Below are 21,776 nucleotides of genomic sequence, written 5' to 3'. Positions count from 1 at the left end.
TAAAAATCTTATGATTTATTAAACAGTATTTTCAAAAGGGCGTAAAAAATCGGATAGAATAGGGCTGTTCTTCCTGAATCTGGCAAACGGCGAAACATAAAAATAAACCTTCTAGCATACAGGGTGTTGCCGCCCGATGATTGCTCTTTTATTACAGCACTGTAAAACGTGCTTCGCGGCAACACTTGCCTCGTTAAAAGTATTTCCCTTATCAAAGTAAACCAGTTAGTGTTTCCCTTTAAACAGGGCTCTACTTCATACAACTATATATATATATATATATATATATACTTGAAATGAGCTGGCCGCCTAACTTAGTCGGGTCAACCTAACTCCAGCCCTTTGACCAATAAACGATTGGACTCGAATCTATATTGCGCGATTGGTGCTTTTAGAGCCGCGCCGCTTGTAACGTCACGGTGTCCCATATTGGAAATATTTCCACACAAATATTAATCATGTGCACAAAATAAGTTAATTTGAAGAATAGGGTTATATCTTATGATTCGGGTCCATTAATTTTTTTGTCCAAGCCTAGTCTGGTCTAAGAGAACTTAATCCATTATATCAAAACGATGATTTACGAGAGTATACCAGAAAATGATTGTGTATTCCTAGAGGTTCAATAGGCCAATTCTCAAAATTTATTTCTGAGAAACATTCATTTGAAAGAAGCCATTAGAGGTTTGGTTTTAATGCTTATATTTATACTCGATGGGGTCAATTTCAATTTTTTGGTTGATAGGAAATAAATACTAACTTATTTATTACAAAACACAACTTCAAACACTATATATTTTGGATATTTTTAGGTAACGTAAAATCTTTACTTTTCAAACTGTAAGACTTCGGGTATTTAATATTGGCATCTAATGTCGTTACCCTCGTGAAATGATTTTCTCTCTTGTATCGGTCTATATGACTAAATTATAATTACCTCTTTGTAGGAGGGGTTATACAACCACCGTGTCTGTCTGTCTGTCTGTGGGTGGGTCTGTCTGTCAGGCCTGCGAACGCGTTCGCATTTTCGGGGCAAAGGGTAATCACTGCGTACCCAGTTTCTTAGAATCAGGGAAAAGGTTTTTCCAAAAGCGCCCTCTTTTTGTCATTGGATGTAGTATAATTATTTAATCAGCCGGGATTCGAACCCGAGCCCTCTTGCACGACAGGTGAGCGTTTGACAAGATCTAGCTAGCTTTGATCGAATTATAATATACAAATATTTTATTAATAAAAAATGGTTTTGTTGCTTTTTTAAAGCAACAGCGAGGGGTCGGACATTCACCACAAATGTGTACGGGATTTTAAAATCCGGGATTTCACGCTGGAGTTCAAGATTTCTTGTTGGATTTCGGATTTCTTAACTGTAGTCCCGGATTTCTAGATTCTAGGCAGATTTCTGGAATTGCCGGGTTTCGAAGAAATCCAGGCTGAATTTCGGATTTCTTTGGAAAGTGTACGGGATTTCTTCGCATGTCCGACCCCTTGGGAAATAGGCATTAAATAATTAATTTTTCATTTGGATTATTTAATTGAAAGATATTGATATCAATGTGTAATATATATAATATATAATACTCATAGAAATGAAATATTTTGAAATTTTTTATGTAAATAAGGAAAAATTATTCTTAGCTCCCAGAACAGTCACATATTACTAATTCGTATAAGAATCACATTAAACATTTCGGAGTAAAAGATTCACCCTGTAGGCATGGAAAGTAAGGAAAACATAGAGTGGATGGGCAAATACGATTTTAAATTATAAAGGGAATACATCGTTCGCGATGTGAATATTAACAACGAAATTTGTAGCGGCGGCGCGGATAGGCATGCAAATTTCATCGATTTGAAACGGTGCCTGGATTAAATAAATTAAGCGCCTTAAAGAAGATGAACAAAAGAACGCTACCAAAGAATTCCAAACATGAAAACTTTCAGACTGCGAGATTCTCCTTCATACACGTTCCCGCATTCGTTCAGATATCAGCTGGCATCAGGCAGATATCGTCTTATAAACGGCTTCATTGGTGAATGCTCACTGTCAAGTGAGTGAAAACGATTTTGTGATTTCTTTTATCAGAAGTATATGTTTATCTTACGAGAAAACTTCCATCTCCATTTTGGCTTGAAACCTGTACTTTCGCAGGCTCTCACTGGCTATCTAAATTACATTTGGAAGACCCAATAGTGCAGTGCTAAATACAACCTATAAATTGGGTGTACACGAGTCTAACGTAACGGTGCAAGCTTCTCCGAGGTGGGGCTTTGATCAAGCGTCTGCTACAGACAAATTAAAAAGTCATAAAAACGTTTTTCCTTAAATAAACTTATCAAAATATAAGCAAACGATGCAAAAATTATATTAAAATGCAAGTATCATCAAATTTACGAAAGTCAGGGAATTTCAAAAATTAGTCTAAAAATCAGGGAAATGTCAGGGAATTTAATTTCGGTTGCAAATAGGAAACCTTTACTAAAATTTAGGGTAAACAAATACCAAATTTAACCACAAAATAAGTCAGGGAAAATCTCCGGAGATAGTCAGGGAAAACCTGGAAAAGTCAGGGAATTTGAATGAGAAAAAACTGTGGCAACCCTGGACTGATTTGATTTTTAAGGGCGAAGATGCATACTCTTCGTTCATGAAGGGGATTGGGAACAAAACTAAAAATCGTTTCAATATTCCTACTTTTAAATAAATCCATTCTTTATATAAGTAAATATCACTACGGAGTGTAATTTTTACATTTTACATTGTTTGGCGGAGTGGTACACTCGGTAAATTGAGATTTGGCCATTTTTACTGACGGCTAACTACGTAATGCAGTTAGATATTCATCGTAGAAATGAAACAATTTCCTGAAATTAAGTGTCAATGGATGAATGGAACCTGCCTTGAGTCTGCGAAGGTGCATGTTCCATCCAACTGCCTTAGATGGGTAATTATATCTTAAGATAAATATTGTAACCTCTGCTTGTATATTTTTAATTGGTTACTACATCGAGTAAAGAAAATGGAATTATATTGTGTTTTTTAGAGAAAAAAACATACTTTTCTCGAGTACGCCATAGTAATTTCGGCCTAATAAATGATCTCCTAAATCATTAAAATCCAAGCGTCAAAATGAAAATTGATGATACAGTCTTTACGGGATGACACACGCGAATATTTCTCGATTTTTTTAGTAAAAGATGCTGGTTGAAACATTTTCGGGAAAGAAAAGAAATCCCTATCGTAATTGATTGGAGATCTCAGCTGGAAAGACGAACATTTTAGATGTCGAAATGGGAAATTCGGCAAGAAATTACCAAGAATTTACGGTGCCGATGGAACGCTAACTTTACGATAAAAGGTACGGGAACAGTAAAGTCGATATGGTCATATAGCCCGGTAAAATAGCATTTCGTTTAGGAAGGAAATAAAATTTACAAAAAAATAAACGAAAAAAACCTAAAAATGTGAAACACATTCCTTTGCAAGCTCGAGGCAGTGTTCATGGGCGCGGTTGCCGCCTGTAATACAAAAACTAGGGACATTTGTTTATTTATAAAGCTGTAGTTCGCAAAATTATTATTGTCCTGCGAAGGTATCCATTTTCCTATACTGCTCATGCATGTATCAAACGAATTACGCTACTCTAAAGCCACGTTCACACTCGAGCCTAAAACCCAGATTAGGTCGGTTTGTATGCCAGTTTTGACCGCCGACGATAGTTCTTGGTTTACACGTGCGAAATCTATTCAGCCCAGTTTGCTTATAGCCAAGGCTTAACGCCATTTCAAATTATGACTAGAATTTTGAAAATACTGAAATGTATCCCAAAACAATTAGTTAATCATGTTTACTATACATACAGTAATATTATTGGACATTATTTAGAATTTTATTCCCATTATTTTCGAAAATACGAGCAATTTGACTTCCCCGCCTTGTCGTTTTGAAAGCGATTAGCGAACCGACTTGGACAAGTTGCTTCCCGAACCAATACGAAGCGATTTCTCACGCTGGTTTCGAAAACTAGTTATCTAAACGAAGCGATTTAAGGGGTAAGTATGAACGCGACTTTAATTTTTGTACTTCCGCTCTTGTATGTATAGGCTTCGAGCTTGGTAAAAAAATAGCGCTTTCTTCTTTGACACTTGTCAACTAAATGTGTCAGGAAATAGTAGATTAATTTGAATTTAAATGTTTCAACTGTTAAATTTTGAGAACTTTCAATCAGCAGATAGCTTTTACATTCGATTTGAAACTCAGTTGCTAAGAGGCGATAGTTCTGAGAAAAATTGAAATTTATTCCCATAAGATTTACAATATTATGCAACACTACTAGTACATTTTTGGCAAACTTATTTACCTGCTTTTTTTGGACCCTTACATGTATGTGTAGGTTTACTTACAAACCGATTTTTGAAATCGCTATATTGGTGAGAAGATTAATATTATTCCGAAATTTTTTCTTTATTTAAGCTCCTAATAATTGATTTCCATACTTCAAAACACGCGCTTTAGTCAGCACAAATCAAGAATGCATTCAGGTAGCTAAGAATATGGGAAAGCAGATATTCTACACCCATCCTCGCATATACTTTGTAGCGAAGGTTCGTCTTGTTTCTATTCTCCGTGACACTCTTTCTCGCAGATGATCGTCCCTGAATGCATTCTTTGTCAAATATGTAAGGATGACCATAAAAGTTTCAGCAAAAAAGTTTACGGAAAAATCTAAGAAACACGTCTGCTAACTCAATTTAACCCTCATTAATTGTTTTGGCTTAAATTTATGAATATTTCATTAAATATACGCTAATTTCAGTCTTTTGAAATGGTCATAATAACATTTTTTTAGTGCACGCAACCTTTTCGTAACCTGATACCGATATGATGAAAGGTACTAGTTCAACTGCCTGTTGTAAATAAATGGGGGAGCCTAGTAAATAAGAAACTGCAGTCACGTGTGTTTGACACTAAGATTTTCATGGCTTCTCAAGAGAGCAGGATGAGTGGCCGACACCGATTTTTCTTCCGGGGAAGATTACAAAAAGGGGAAGCCCGTGAAAGGTTCTCGAACCTCCAAACGCTGGATAAAGACTTTACTCCGAGAAAAACGATCAATTTTTAGCCACTCTCGGAATGAAGTTTTCGCTGTTGTTTATGCTCCTCACAGTTTAGTTCTAAAAGGATTTCTATTCTGCCGTCGTTTTACACTTTCGAGTGGTGATTCTGGTGAAACGGGCCATACATAATTTGTAAAAATATGTAATCGCTTATCCGAGATTTACATAGCAACATAGAGTTGCTGAAGAACTCCACGTTATGAAGGGAAAGGTAGCTTAACTATTCAGTGTTATCAAAGCATTCTGAAGTCCCAATTTTCAACTAATTAAACAGGGACACCGAAAGCGGGCCCGGGCCCTGGTAAAACAATAATTTCGGGCCCCAAGAGAAGCGCTATTATTCGGGATAGGTTTTCTTAGAGAAATACGGGAAAACGGGATACCTCGTTTACTCAAACCCGGGGCCTCCAGGCTGCAAGGTCCCTGCTTCCCCCACTCTCGTTGGTCATAAGTCGTTTTTCTTAATTCTGCTTAAGTGCTCCGAAAGTCGAAGCGTGCCCCATTGCGTTATTTAAAGTAAATATTATGAAACTTTGCTATGCCTTAACTTAAACATTTTGTCCAAAATTACTCCCAAAATCCCGAAATACTATTTTTAAAAATATAGTGTTTCTCATTGGAAATCGCTTTCGCATAAATGATGACGTCAGACGTAAAATTTACTTGATCCGAGTGCGAGTTGAGAGCAGTCTCGGAGCAGCCGAAAAAAAACAAATTAGATTAAGCAAAGCTCTATCGAAGGTAATTTCTTCCTCTTCACAAATTTCTCGAGACCATCTCTACCATAAGTTTATTATTACATTCCATAAGGGTATCAGTTAGTCGAAATAATAACGGATATCTATGTGTGTAGTGACGTAGATTGGACGTCAAAGAGATAATCGCCTCTAGCGAAAACAATACCTAACTTAACAACAAATTATATCGTACCGGTCCACAGTTTCCCAAAAGCCCGATTTTTTGGCCAAAATTCCAGAGAGTGCACATAATAAATATTTGTACATATTTCGTTTATTCAGAATACCTGGATTTGTCAAATCTAAATATTTTTTCATGCGACCTCTAGCGGCCAAGTTAGTTTCCTATTGCGTTTTGAACAATTTTGACTTTTACATTGGATAGATTAAGCTATTCATATAACGTAGTATTTTTCGCATATATATATAAAGATACGAAACGAAAACCATCTCAAAATGCACAAAATCAGCCATCTTTGACTGGCTTTAACTCCAAACGTTGCGAGCCAATTTCGTAGATCTTTTCACTATGGGTAGACAAGAAGTCCAATAATGTAATTACGGTGAAAAATCGTTGCGATCTCTGTTAGTTCGGCAAACATTGACGTTTATTTATCATAAAACAATTTCTTTAATGTAGTCCAAATCTAGCCAAGATTTGGGCAGTTTTTCAGCTGGAAAAATAAAATGTTTAAAAAAATTCCGAAATTTAAATTTGCTCAAAAATAGTATTTTCCCCCCTTTTAGAATAGCAGCCTATGTAAGATACATCCTTGAACTTTGTACGCAAATGTTATAAGATTCTTCATTTCGGAATAAAAAAGGGGAAAGAATAATATTTTTGAGTAAATTTAAGTTTTAGATTATTTTTTAAACATTTTGGCTAGATTTGGGCTATATTAAAGAAATTGTTTTATCATAGATAAACGTCAATGTTTGTCGAACCACAGTCAACTTTGATCACGCGCTGTTCGCGCTACAGCGGCCAACACATTCGTCGAAATTCCGCGAGCAAGGATTTTCCCCCTGTAAACTGTACTATAAAGCTCGGTTTTTATATTGGCTTCAATGTAAAAACTATTCTAAAAATAATAATCCGCTAGGGGCGCTCACGTCATACACATCTTTTGCTCATAGGTTAACACAGAAACGTCAACGAATGAGATGGCCCTGTAGCGCGAGAGTTGGCCGTGGTCGAACTAACAGGGATCGCAACGATTTTTCACCGTAATTACATTATATGACTTCTTGTCTACCCATAGTGAAAAGATCTACGAAATTGGCTCTCAACGTTTGGAGTTAAAGCCAGTCAAAGGTGGCTGATTTTGTGCATTTTGAGATGGTTTTCGTTTCGTATCTTTATACATATGCGAAACATCGTAATCCAAAAAATACTACGTGATATGAATAGCTTAATCTATCCAATGTAAAAGTCAAAATTGTCCAAAACGCAATAGGAAGCTAAGTTGGCCGCTAGAGGTAGCATGAAAATAATATATAGATATGACAAATCCAGGTATTCTGAATAAACGAAATATGTACAAATATTTATTATTTGCACTCTGGAATTTTGGCCAAAAATCGGGCTTTTGGAACAATGTGCGGTCCTACGCCAGGGCACGTCTTCACGCAAAGATTTTATATGCGGAAGGTAGAAAACCGACACTTATGTGACAAATAATTATATTCGTGACCGAAAACTATAGCTACGCCCACTTTGGTTTGCCATTGTAACCTAGATAGGTATAGCGGCTAAAGCAGGCGCTATTAGTTTTTCCTCATCGTTATTCGTAAATTTGACTTAATAAATAATGATACTTGCATTTTGATGTAATTTTTTGCATCGTTTGCTCATATTTTGATGTTTATTTAAGAAACAACGTTCTTATGACTTTTTAATTAACGTGCGGGAGTGAAGACGTAGCTGTATTGCATACAGACTGTTTACCGTACACGTTTCCAATATGCTTAAGCTTGCTTTATGAAGAAGCCATAGCTCGAGCAAACAGAGGCTCAGAGTAGATGTTGAATAAGTAGTGACACAAATGCACCACGACAATCACGTTAGTTGCCTCGCTACTCTTTTTCGAATAAGGACTAAAATTAATGAATTATTACTATTTAGATGAACAAATTAGAGATTTGTCAATGTGATCCAGTGAACGGTTTAGTTGTCTAACGATATTAAAAATGAAATATAGAACCAAAATACAGAAAATTATATTATAATTTTAGTTGTAATAATAATTCTTTTGTGCTCCGAAAAATGACCGCAATACATGCCGCCAAGATATAATGAAAAGGCGCATCTAATACCCAGAAACATATCTTCCAAGCCCGAATCCTTCCGATGGTACGTTTCTCCTGTCACAGTATCAACCTCCGCACCTGTTGAGCGGGACCCGTCGCGAGCATGTAATTTTCGTGCCAAAAATTAAGACACAAGTGTAGAAAATGTCACAATACCTGAACTGGAAGACCCTAGAGACGAAATGATGGGTATCCAACCGTCTGGGGACCAAAATGTTTCGGAACAAATATGAAATAAAAGCCGACTCTCAAAGAAACGAATAGTTCATAATGGAACTCGAAGTCTTCGCTCGAATTTGACAAGCTAAGCTAAACCGGTCCGCCGCCTCGGGCGTACGCCGGTCTAGAACTATCAGGACCTACGGATAAACATCCCTTTTCCGAGCCACTCGTCCTCTCTCCCCCTTGGTTGCCACGGCAACGCATCCCTTTCTCCTAAAGGATCGAGCTAGAGAATCTTTACAAGTGACCCTCGCGGGCGACAGATGCAGTAAAAACCCGCCATTTATGAAAGTAAACGAACGGAGCCAAAAGCGTCCTGAAAACATAAGGTCACGTCATTAGGGAAGTTAAGCAAAGCACTCTATAATTGAACGACAAATTCGTGAGTACTTAGATGTTCGCGACGAAAAAATAATTAACATGGTCTTAATAAAGTTTTAATGCATTTTAGACATTTTTCTAAAAGCAGGGACACTCGATTAAACATTACTAAAATGCGCCTTATGTATCGCTGTGAGCCTGGGAATATTGTCTACACAAAAGTTTCTTTTAGTGTACCCTGGGTTACCGCAAAGTCTCTCCTTGTAACGATTTCGTCTGAGCAAGGAGGATAGGAAGGGAGGCGAAGTAGGAGGGAAGAAGCTTAGCGCCCCCTACATGGTCACTTAGTTGCCCTTTAAATTCGTTAAGAGTTACTGAACGCTACCTACTCATTTCTAATATGTTGAACTGCAAAATTTGTAATATTCAGTATTTCTATTTAAACACCATAAATCTTATACGACGTATCAGTGTGTCACACAAGCTCGACAGAAATATTGCGTCATCTTCAAGCTTTAAAAATATTCGACTCCGAAGTATAAAACCACCGTGAAGAATGATCAAGGGACTTTACATGTTGCATTTCGAACTTCTAGAGCTTTTTTCTTAACCTCTCTATTCTTATTTATGTGAACTGTTTGAGTATTTTGCTGCTATGTGTATTTTATTTGAAAAGAGTAAAAGACAAAAATAACTCAAAATTGTATTATTTACATAAAAAATTTATTAATACAGAACTAGGTCAAACTCTTTCTCTTTTTACGATTCTTATTTTTACCTCTTTCATTAGCTTTATTAAGCTCCTCTTCATCTGGATCCCTACCTTCCAATATCAATCTTTTCCGCTTGTTAATTGCTCTTTTCTCTCCAAAATCCATTTCACCCATTCGAATTTCTGCCTCCCTCAGAGCAACTGAAGCTTGAGTCATGATTTTTAGCATTTCTTTCTCTATAAAAACAGTTTAGGATTTAATGTGGTGTAGTTTCTCTCTCACAGAATTACCTTACCTTTGATATCATATGACGTTAGTTTAACCTTGATAAGTTCCTCCACCGAATGCAATAAGTTTATATCATGTTGGGACAATATAGTAATAGCTAGCCCATCACGACCAGCTCTGGCTGTTCTACCAACTCTGTGAATGTAATCTTTAGCACATTTTGGAATGAAATGATTCAAAACCAATTCCACTTGCGGAATATCTAGCCCTCGACTGGCTACATCAGTTGCGACCAATATTCGGGCATTATTTGATTTAAACTTGGATAAAGCTGAAATTCTTTCACGTTGGGAAGCCATTGAATGTAAAGCTACACTTTTAAACCCTAATGTACGCAGGGTCATTGAAATTCGTTGGCAATTTCTACAGGTATTAGTGAAAATAATGATGGATCCTTTAGGTTTCTTTTCCAAAATCATGTGCACTATATGGATCATATAAACATCTCTAACATGTTTTGGAGCAAGAACATAGCGCTGATCCAATTGCTCTACCGTTGATATTTCACTTTTGGCAGCCCAAAAAAATGGATTTGATAGGCTGATTTCTTTCAATTCTTCCAATGTTTGTGTTATAGTGGCACTAAAGAGGAGCGTCTGTCTCTTTTTCGGCAGTGCAGTAAAAATACTTTGCAACTATAGAAAGAAAAGTTAGTTTATATTGTATATACATAAAGCGTCATAATGGTCACCTGAGCATTAAAATGACCCTCTAAAAGTCGATCAGCTTCATCAAGAACCAGAAATTTTATTTGCTTCAATGAAAAAGTGTTGCAGCTTTCCAAATGGTCAACTAAACGCCCGGGAGTAGCAATGACTATGTGAGGTTTTTTAGATAACTCTAGCCCTTGGGTTATCATGTCCATACCACCCACAATTAAACAATCCTAAAAAAAAGCATTAAAAACATTTATTTATAATCATTACCAGTGCCATCATTTATATCATAATCACTCATGAGTATGCCATAATGGTATTTTCTACATCATATTTTCTTTATATGATGTAAATTATGTAACTTCAAACTCTGTGACGAAAAACATATCTTCAATTTTATAGAAAACTCGCAGAATTCCTCATGCATTTCTGATTTTGACATTCTAGTTTAGTTTGTGCCTGGCGATCACTAGATTTTAATTCTATGATAACATTTTCAATAGCAGAAGGAATATAAGAATTTTATATTTAAAACCCATAATTATATGTACCATGTGAAATGTAGTCTCAATTAAATGTTTTCTATGGAAATGTTATACAGCGGCATACTTCCGAGTGATTATGGAATAGAAAAGGTGTTTCCTCCCTACCACCCGACTGCCCCAAAATGTTTGTGCTTGGAATGTACAAGTCAAAACAGTCTCAGTTCTGGCGCACCCCACTTAATAAAGAAATGTTTCACCCCTAATCAATACAAAATTACCTTTAAATTAATTGCTTTTCCAAAAACTCTAAATTGATCAGCTATTTGCATGGCCAATTCTCTAGTGGGGGTAAGCACCAACGCAAATATACCATAAGGATCTTCGCATAACTTTTGAAGAATTGGTAAAGCAAATGCCAATGTTTTTCCACTTCCAGTTTCAGCACAACCAATACAATCACGACCCGACAGTATGGCTGGGATACAGTTCGATTGTACTGGCGTGGAATCATAAAGACTCAGTGATTTGCATTGTTTCAAAATCCAGTCGTTTAAATTTAATTCAGAAAATGGTGCTCGAATATTAGCAGATTTACTAGGGCTTTCCATTTCAAAGCTTATTTAGATTAAAAAACGAAATAATTAATTTTACTGAAAAACTGTTCTCCTTCTATCGAAATTTCTGAAGCAGAAATAAATGCAGACTACAGCTTGCATTAGGGTGGTAATGGATTGTGAAAACACCATAAAACTAACAAGGAGACTTACCCGAGGTATAATTCATCGATTTTGTTTAAATTCAGGGATTAAGTAGACCTTCATGTAACTTAAAAAACCCCAAAGGAAAAAAATGCGATTGGCTTTAGTTTTACCATGGCAACCGAAAACGTTTTTGACAACTAAAATATTATATTTCTCTTTGTAAATTAACATGGCAAAATCGAAGATTTTAAGGCCCCCCCCCTAATGAAATTATTCAATTTTTTTTTAAACAAAGGTGGTTAAATTTGGGTAAATATCTAATTTTTGGTAAATATCTAATTTTGGGTAATTATTTAATTTTGGGTAAATATATAATTTTGGGTAAATATCTAATTTTGTATAAATGTCTAAATTTGGATAAGTATTTAAAATTGGGTATTTAAATTTGGATACGTATTTAAAATTGGGTATTTAAATTTGGATACGTATTTAAAATTAGGTATTTAAATTTGGATAAGTATTTAAAATTGGGTATTTAAATTTGAGTAATAATTTGGGTAAGTACTTAAATTTCTGTAAATATTTTAATTTAGGTAAATATTCGCACACAGCAGTGGGATTAAGAATGGATGCTGTATCGCAACTCCAGCCGACACCCCACCTATGGAGGCAGGGAGTCAAGCCCTTTGGAGAGAGCTGCTAAAGGGGAACGACGAGCACACAGCAGTCCAAGTAACCCGGCACAGCTGGCACCGGAGATCCCGGTGTGATTCCAAAAACCCGGAAAACAGGACCGCCGTGCCCTCATACGAAGACCCGCCGCCCCACAGCAGGCTACCCAATCCGCCGAGGCGGCCAGTTTGCACGGACCCTCTCCGTTAGCCTGAGCCGAAGTTCAGAAGCCAGCCCCTACCTGACCAAAGTCGGAGGTGGAGTTAGGACCATTTGACCAGAGCTAACATCTCCCAGTGCGCCACCGCCCTTATGGGTTACAAGAGCCGGACCCCGACTCCCCGGTAAAGCCACCAGTTATTGCACACTCTGACCCATTAAGGGCCGCTCATTCGATGACAAATCGACCAAATGTTTTGGAATTTTCCACCTTACCTTTTTAGATTTGGATAAAAATTAGTCTTAAGGGTTATTCTGGTCGAAAAATCCGAATAAATTTGGTTAAAAATTAGTCTCAAGGGTTATTCTGCTCGATAAAGCCGAATAAATTTGTTTAAAAATGTAAATTCAAATAAGTAAATTGGGTAAATTTACTATAAATATCTAAATTCAGGTAAATTGGGTAAAATCATATCAAATAATAATGTCGTCACGCGCAGTCGCACGAATTTTCACGCGCTCTTTTTCAAATTCGTTTTCAATCTATTCGCTTCTAAGTTAGGCTTAGCAAATTGAGTTTTGAGTGTTATATATTTTAGCTTTTTTTACTTTTCTTCGCCGGGGCCCAAGGCGGCTGTAGATTTCAATAATGCCGAAAGACAAACCTTTCACGACTAAATTTACTCGTCGAGACATTATAAACTCCAATATAGACTGGCTTGCATGCAAAAACTGTAACCGTTGGGAACTCTTTGAAAATTCCCCTCTTTTCGTAACAATGCAATTTGAGGACATAGAAATCTCATAGGTAACTAGAATGCTGCCGTGTAACTGGCAAATGGGCCAAACGCCGTGGCAGACGATAGCCAGATCTCAGCCAATCAGAGCTCAAAGAGTGGTTCTGCCAAGAATTTAATGTCACCAGAGAGAATGACGTCACCTATCTCCCGCTATAGTAGCGGATCCAGGAGGATTATTATCCTCCTTGGCGGAACCACTCTACGGCCTCTCATTGGCTGAAGGTTCAAGGCGAACTGGCGTCAAGCTCGGCCGTAGGCGGCAGCATTCTAGTTACCTATGAGATTTCTATGTTTGAGGATGTCACTGCAAATTTTGTGATTTCCTCATAACTCAGGACAAACTAGTTATTGATCTCAACGCCCTCAAGCACGAAACATCCTCACTCCATAAAACGGACTCCGAAATCACAACTAGAATTGATACTCTTGAAGCTACACTATCATCTACTACAGAGGGTATCAAATCTGCTCTTGATTCCCAATTTAACATTTTTACGAGTAAACTCTCTACTGCTTCAATCAGTATCAAAGCTGATCTTGATTCACACTTAAATATCCTGGCCATAAACCTCTCTGCTGACTCTGCGAAAATCAAATCCGACCTTGACTCTCAACTTCAAGCTTTCTCACAAAAACTCGACGACCAAACTTCCTCTATTGCAAAGACTGTTTCTGAAAAACTCGACCCTGTCCTTCAACAGAGAGAAAAGAACTATTTTAAAAAGATGGAAGATTCCTTTTGTTCCTCCGCTAAAGTCGAAGAACTTATCTCTGCAACCAAATCTTATTCCTTCACCGCCAATATTGAAACTGCCTGCGCAGAATCTCTCTCCACTATCTCTCGGCGTAACAATGTCCTCCTTTTTGGAGTTAAAGAAACTTCTACTGAGGACGAACACCACTTTGTTTCGAACTTCCTTTCTGCAAGTGGCATTCTCAGTTTTGTTGGACTCTTCCGATTGGGCACTGTTCTTCCTCCTGAAGGTGCTCGCCCACGTCCCATAAAAATTGTACTGGAATTCCCGCATCACAAATACAAACTTTTCAACTTTATCCGGCAACAACGCCTCACGGATTCTGACTTTCCCTACTCTGCACGTGACGACTTCACTACCCTGCAACGTCACCGTTTTGCCAAAGCTAAAGAGGAACTGAATGCTAAATCCGCTTCTGGTGACCATAACTGGATTATTCGCAACTTTCAACTTGTTAAAAAACGAAATCCTTCCTTTCTCAACTCCGCTCCTTCTCGCTCCTCCGGTGATGCTCGTGTTACTCAACTGGACTACCACCATATTCCATCCCCGGCCTTGCCTTCTAACTCGTCGAATTTCAACGGTGCAATTCCAAAGACTTTCGCGCTCCATCCACCACGCCCTCACGGTCCTCCCCCACTCAGGTCATTATCGTTTTCCCTCCTCTGGACATTTTCACCTCAACACTCATGATTCCGTCGGAGTCAACTATGCTCTTCCCAGTACTACTCTCACCGGCTCCGCCTTTCATTTTTCTCCCAACCTCCCTAACGATTTAAACGTTTCCCCTCAACTCTACCCTCATCAGCCCTTTCAATAGTGTTCACTCTTTTAACGTGCTTGCTAAAGATTTTCGCCCATCCCATGCCACTTATACTCGCTCCGTTATCGCGAACTTTTTTTTCCTAGCTCCCCCGTGACTTCTAAACCAGATACTCAACATCTTACTGCCACCTCAACTATCTCCACCGTCCTCCTCACCAATGCGGCTGGTCTCTCGCGTTATAAACTTGATGAACTTGCCCATATTATTTCCATTAACGAAGTTTCTCTCATTGCTATCACCGAAACCTGGTGGAACTGTGATATTTCGGACTCTGAACTCAAAATCCCTGGATTCTCTTTATTCCGGTCTGATCGTAGGCGTGATCCCCGTGGAGGTGTCCGTAACCCTCACGGGGGCTCTGCTCTTTATGTTCTTGACACCCTACGTGTTCGCCCTTTTGACTTCAATATTATTGGTATCAATTGTCTGGCCGGAACCGACCTTTATGGTATCGAATCTGTCGCGGTACAAATTACTACCCCAACCTTAAGTACAATTGTTTGTGTACTATACCGCTCTAACAATATCGCCTATACAAACAATCCTTATGTTATCTCCCTTATTCATACTCTTTGCTCCCACTGCGATGCTAATCATCTTGCCCTCCTTCTCCTAGGCGATTTTAATTATCAATTTATTGACTGGTTTAACTCTACTGCCGCAGTCGGTGCCAATATACAAACCCAACTTTTTCTTGATTGTATTAATGAAAATTCCCTCACTCAATTTGTCTTATCTCCCACTAGACATGGCGGTGCAATGTGCCGAGACAATATACTTGATTTAATATTATCTTCAGACCCAGACCTTGTCTCTAATGTAAAAACTTTGCCGCCTCTTGGGTCCAGTGACCACGCTGTTCTTAGTTTTTCCTTTGCCCTAGCTTGTGACTCCCCCGTTTTTCGCCCTAGGCCAAATTTTTTTAAGGGTGATTATTCATCTCTTAATGCTCTTTTCTCCAAAATTGACCGGTCACTCGTGTTATCCAGTAGTTCTATAACAAATTCCTGGGCCTCTTTTCACTCGATTCTCCACGCTGGCATTAGCTCTTTTATCCCGACTACCTATCCCCTTCGTCGGCCCATTCTCTCACGCCGTACCGCCTTAAGCCGCAGGACCAAAACCCTTGCTTGGCACCGTTTATCTCTTTCAAAGAAACGCCTAGCTACCCTTCCCGTTATCTCTCACCACCTCGATACCTATCGCAAAGCCCGGAATGGTCACTCAAATCATTTGCGCACTCTTAGACGGAAGTCTGAATCTGCTCTCTCCAATCTCATCGCTGATAACCCCAAGTCATTTTACTCCCACATAAATAAATTCCGCATGGCACGCTATAAACTTTTTGAGGTCCAAAAACCGGACGGTTCCTTTACAGTTTCCCCGAGGGATGCTGCTAACATTTTTAATAACTACTTCGCCTCAGCAGTCATAACTCAACCATTCCTCCCATGTCCCCCTCCCATTTCCTTACCCGCCACCCTTGATAAATTTAGTTGCGAACCGTCAGACATCCTTAGCCTTTTAAACAAACTAAAAACCGATAAATCTCCCGGCCCTGACTCTATCCATCCACTCCTCCTTCGCAACTGTGCTGAATCTCTGGCTTTTCCCCTCTATCTGCTTGTCTCCCTTTCCTTCTCATGCTGTACCCTGCCACCTTCTTGGAAAGAGGCCAATGTAACGCCTATTCACAAAAAAGGTTCACGTTCTCTACCGTCAAACTTCCGTCCTATTAGTGTTCTGAACCAAGTCCCTAAACTTTCCGAATCCCTAGCCTACGACCAATTAAATGCTTTTTTGCACTCCTCTAATTTTTTTTCCTCTGCCCAACATGGCTTTCTCCCGAAACGCTCTTGCCTAACCAACCTCATATCCGCCACTAATCACTGGTCGAGCTGGCTTGACAAAGGCTTTGGCGTTGACGTTATTTTTCTGGACTTCGCCAAAGCCTTTGATTCTCTCCCCCACCCTGCTATTCTCTCCGCTCTTCGCGATGCTGGTGTTTGTGGTGACGCGCTTGCTTGGCTCACTACCTACCTTTCCCACCGCAAACAACGTGTAGTTCTACATGGTGAGAAGTCTGACTGGTCAGACGTTCTTTCCGGTGTCCCTCAGGGCTCTATTCTTGCACCCCTTCTCTTCAATGTTTTAATAAACTCTCTTCCTGCTGCAGTTCGCGAGGCCTTCGTCGCACTCTTTGCTGATGACACCAAACTTTACCTTTGCATTAAAACTTCTACTGATTGCCTTAGGCTACAATCAGACATAAACGCTGTGGTTTCCTGGGCTACCTCTAAGGGTCTCTCCTTCAACTCAGACAAATGTTCGGTCCTACACCTTGGTAAAAAAAACCCTAACCATATCTATACCATTAACGACATCCCCATTAAAACCACACTTTCTGAGCGGGACCTTGGTATTTTGGTAGACCCTGCTTTAAAATTCTCTAGCCATGTCAATAAAGTCTGTAAATTCGCTCAACCACTGGCATTGTCCGGCGCAACCTCCTTTTCCGCTCTCCAAAACTAATCCGAACTCTCTACAACTCCCTTATTCTCCCCCACTTTGATTATTGCTCCCCAATCTGGAAACCCTCTCTTCTATCTGACATTACTGCCCTACATAAAGCTCAAAATTCATTCACTAAACTTTCCCACAAACTATCTCATCATCCTGCCCCCACCCGCCTACGCCTTCTTCATATCGACCCTGTCCGCCTTCGTCATCGCGTTAACAACCTCTGCTTACTGTTTGATTTCTTCCATAACAATTTAACCCTTAACCTTTCTGACTTCTTCTCCATCAATACCTCCTCTACCCGTGGTCACTCCCTAAAATTATCTAAACCAAGGGTCTCCTCCGCCCAGCGCCTAAACCATTTTTCATCCGGGGTCATTAATGACTGGAATTCTCTCCCACAAGACAGTCTCAATTTCCAATCGCCACACATTTCGCCGCCATGTCTCTGATTTTTTACGTAACAAATGTCCCCTTTAATTATTTAGTCTTCCACTTGTATATTGTTTTGTTTTTTTTCTACCCACTGCCCCTTTAGCCGTGCCATTTACTTGTCATATTCTCCTAAATTTTGATCTCTTATTGTCACTAAATCTGAAAATACGTATTTTTTTTCTGTCTCATTTCTTCTCATTGTTTCGAAGCTCCAAGAGAAGCCCACTCTGTGGCTTTTGGAGCCTTTGTATATTTAAATAAATAAATAAATAAATGTCTAAATTTGGATGGATTGATCAGGTACTGTAAACTGGGTAAATTCATATCTAATGTCTAAATTAGTTATTTACCCAAAATTAAAAAAATTACACGTACTTAATAAAGCTTTTCAAATTAAATTTACATAACCTGCTCAAATTTTATTTAATTTAAAAACCTGCTCAAATTTTATTTAATTTAAAAACCTGCTCAAATTTTATTTAATTTAAAAACCTGCTCAAATTTTATTTAATTTAAAAACCTGCTCAAATTTTATTTAATTTAAAAACCCGATAAAATTTCATCCAATACACAGTACCTGATAAAATTTTATAGAATTTACAGGACCTGATAAATCTAAACAAATTAAGATGTTAGATATGTCGATTTGTCGTGGAATGACCCCAAATTTAGAAGTTTACCAAAAATTTAGATATTTACCCGAATTCAGATATTTACCCGAATTCAGATATTTACCCGAATTCAGATATTTACCCGAATTCAGATATTTACCCGAATTCAGATATTTACCCAAGGTTAAATACCCAATTTTAAATACTTACCTAAATTCAATTTAAATATTTACCAAAATTTAGATATTTACCTGAATTAAAATATTTTCACAAATTTAAGTACTTACCCAAATTATTGCTCAAATTTCTATATTTACCCAAATTAGATATTTACCAAAATTAGATGTTCCCCAAAATTAGATCTTTACCCAAAATTAGATATATACCCAAAATTAGATATATACCCAAAATTAGATATTTACCCAAATTTAAACACCTTTGTTTAGAAAAAATTTGAATAAATTCTTTGGGGGGGGGGGACCCTTAGAATCTTCGATTTTGCCATGTTAATTGACATAGATAATAATATTATTCTTGTTGTCAAAAACGTTTTCGTTTGCCATGGTAAAACTAAAGCCAATCGCATTTTTTCCCTTTGGGGTTTTTTAAGTTACATGAAGGTCTACTTAATCCCTGAATTTAAACAAAATTGACGAGTTACACCTCAGGTACTCTCCTTGTAAGTGGAACTTGTGTAATCAGAATACTAAGAGACATAGAACTCTTGGTAATACATTGAGTATTATTAATATCTAATTGGGTCATTCCATGTGAAATCGACCAACGTCCCCACGGCACCATCTCCGATTTTATTGAAACTCCATACACAATTAAAATGAACATATGTAGGAAGAAATCCAAAGTTTTAGGTCCAAACTCATAACTTTTGGAGAAATGGTCTTTTGAAATTTGTTAGTGCACGTAACTTTTTTTTGAGCCGTTTTAAAGTGCGATGTTTGAGCCGATAAAGGAGTACATTTATGAAAAAAATTGTAACATTTAAAGACTTGTTGGAAATTCGCTTAAAAATATTAGTTTTGTACTGTGGGATATATATAATTTTTTAAAAAAATGTCAAAGTCGGCGTAATTTTCACCGAAACAGCAAAATGAGATAAGCTAAAAGGTCAAGATTTTAAAAAATTTTCTTTGCGGTTACTATAAAACTTTGAATATTTTTGCTAAAAGATGCCTTTCACCGGAAAGTACATTAATATTCAGGATCTCAGTAAAACTTTTCCAATTTAACCTCCTTCAATATAGACGTTTTTACCAAAAACGTGAAAACATGGTAATACGTTTAGTGTTATATAGACTGTTGGGAAACTAAAAATCACATAAAATCTTATACCAATAAAAAGGCAAGATTTCTATCTACAACATGTAAAAAGAAAAATGTTGACTATTAAGGTTTTTCTGGTCCAAATTTAAACGTCAACTTTGACCGTTTCTCAGATATTTATTTGTTGCTTTTGTACAAAGATACTAATTTCAAAAGTGGATATAAAACAGAAAGTCTGGGAGGACCCGGTAGCCCTGTTCCATCAAAAATGAGGATCCCCCAAGCATGCCCCTAGTTTGTGCCTACCCCCTTTGGCGGAGCATTACAAATGGCGCTTTACTCGCATGTACCTGCGTAAATCGGCTGATATATTATAGTTCTTCTTCAGTTCCTTATCCACCTGATTATATAGTCTTTGGGCTGGATTTGGTGCGTCTGCTCTTTGTGAAAATTCACATGTTTGGCAAGGCTTAGGTAGATAATTGATAAAAACATTTTTGTTTTGTTTGAATGGGGTGTGCGGCTTAAAGTGTTTAACGAATTTAAAAACAATGGATTTTTAAAAGAACTACTAGAAGAAATGTATTCTCAACACGAGTTGTTACATTCGCATTACTCTGAAGAAAGAGGGGGATAGTGGCTTTCTGTACGCATGGAATAATTGGGTATACAATTTAGTACTTAATGAAGAAGGAATTGACCCAGTTATAATTTATGACCCAATATATGCAAATGAACTCTCCAATGTAGTACATTGGATAGCTTGGCAAAAAACCTCAATAAAATCCCTGTAGTTTTGAGGGGAATTAACAACGAAGGTTTATTTATTGCACATGATTCCCTAATGCCGTATGTGTCAACAGTTACAAAAATGGTTATCGGATCAGTTTCGCCTCTCATCTGGTAGAAATAATCCAGGGAAAACAATTAAAGAAACTACTTCAGTTGTGAAAAATGATTAAAATTTAAAGAAACATTTTTAACTATAATTCGAAAAGTCCCAGCGGTGATTGAGAAAAGTTTCAATATAAAATATTATACGCGACATGGGACATTATCAACTGAAGTTAGTAATTTAATCAGGGTACAGTTATCCACTTTTTATTTCTTCAACAGTGTCAAATCTTCATCACAATTTGTCTCCTTAGCAGCTTCATTTTGCTCACATTTACGTTTAGCACATTAAGTGTATTAGTTGTAAAACAATTAATTTCATCCCCCTTTTCTTGAGATACAATTGAACCCAAAATCTCAGTTTGCGATTCTGCATTATTACCTTGGTTATTACTATCATTGATTAAATAACCTTATAGGGTTATTTAATCCATGTTACTATACTAAAATTTGTCTGTACATCCCTATCTACTGGAATTTTAGTTAAGCCTTGGTTTAAATCTTCACTGGTTTGTATAGTACCAATTGAATACAAATCTTTTATAAATAAATTACACTGACTAAATTTATATTTCGGCTTTAAAGCTAACTCTTCTGGTGTATATTTCTTACGAGCTTGAGCCACGCTGAACTTAACAGAGGCAAAATTTTTGAAAAAGGAATAAATTAACCAATGTGACAACGTCTTCGGGAATTTTACCAAGGAATGCTTCTTGGTTTTACCGCTAGGTTAGCTAGCATCGCCCATCTGAACTATTTCCTCTGACCGTGACGTCATGAGACATAGGCCAAACGTAACAGAGTCGTTCCTGATTGGCTCAATCATTGTATAGGGGAAACAGCTCCTCATTTTTGAAGGAAACCACTGAGAAAGCTAACGAACCCTTTTCCTCCCAGACTTTCTGTTTTATATCCACTTTTGCTAATTTGTCATAGTCTAATTTTTTTAGAACGTATTTTTTACCGTCTGAAGTCATTTACGCCGTAAATTTTACGGAGCAAGAATTGCTAATATGTTCTGTGACGGTATCCAACATACATCCATTCTGCGTGGAAAGCCCTTTCCGTTTCATGCAGTTTACCGAGACATCTTTCTGCTCTTCTGATCGTTCGATAACGTTTCCTACGTAATGTACCACTCTTCATCATAGGTACAAGCAATGAAAACCCCTGGTATGCAATCTTCCCATGATCTGAGTTGAAAGACGACTGGACGAAATAATACAAATTTTGTACCAAAATTATCGGCAGATACTCTTTTGATATTAATCTCGT

At 37.7% G+C, this 21,776-nt stretch overlaps 2 protein-coding genes across 4 annotated transcripts in view; both read right to left on the bottom strand.

The window, feature by feature from the left end:
* LOC149943490 (transient-receptor-potential-like protein) overlaps positions 1 to 8,493 on the bottom strand; it is a 132,775-nt gene extending 124,282 nt beyond the window's left edge. For all 3 annotated transcript variants that reach the window (XM_090174886.1, XM_090174887.1, XM_090174888.1), the window contains exon 1: positions 8,319 to 8,493. The gene's annotated coding sequence lies outside the window, so the exon portion shown is untranslated. The remainder of the gene's footprint in view (positions 1 to 8,318) is intronic.
* Positions 8,494 to 9,392: 899 nt separating this feature from the next.
* Positions 9,393 to 11,527, bottom strand: Dbp45A (putative ATP-dependent RNA helicase Dbp45A). Its single transcript, XM_090174455.1, has 4 exons — positions 11,126 to 11,527; positions 10,398 to 10,592; positions 9,714 to 10,341; positions 9,393 to 9,654 (listed from the first exon to the last, which is right to left on the bottom strand). The coding sequence occupies exons 1-4, from the start codon at positions 11,453 to 11,455 to the stop codon at positions 9,443 to 9,445; spliced, it is 1,365 nt and encodes a 454-aa protein (XP_090030581.1). The 5' UTR covers positions 11,456 to 11,527; the 3' UTR covers positions 9,393 to 9,442.
* Positions 11,528 to 21,776: the final 10,249 nt, after the last annotated feature.

This window comes from Leiobunum rupestre, chromosome 5 (assembly GCF_980474605.1).
Source record: "Leiobunum rupestre chromosome 5, qqLeiRupe1.1.hap1, whole genome shotgun sequence".
In the NCBI taxonomy this organism is placed as follows: domain Eukaryota; kingdom Metazoa; phylum Arthropoda; class Arachnida; order Opiliones; family Sclerosomatidae; genus Leiobunum; species Leiobunum rupestre.
The sequence above is the reverse complement of the archived record's forward strand: the minus strand, read 5'-3'. Positions and strand labels throughout refer to the sequence as shown.

Bases quoted from the DNA above. Each gene is read 5' to 3' on its own strand.
- Dbp45A (XM_090174455.1), bottom strand. From the start codon at position 11,455: ATGGAAAGCCCTAGTAAATCTGCTAATATTCGAGCACCATTTTCTGAA. The intron at 10,342-10,397 runs GTGACCATTATG...TTCTTTCTATAG, and splicing joins AGGGTCATTTTAATGCTCAG to TTGCAAAGTATTTTTACTGC. The intron at 9,655-9,713 runs GTAAGGTAATTC...CTGTTTTTATAG, and splicing joins AACGTCATATGATATCAAAG to AGAAAGAAATGCTAAAAATC.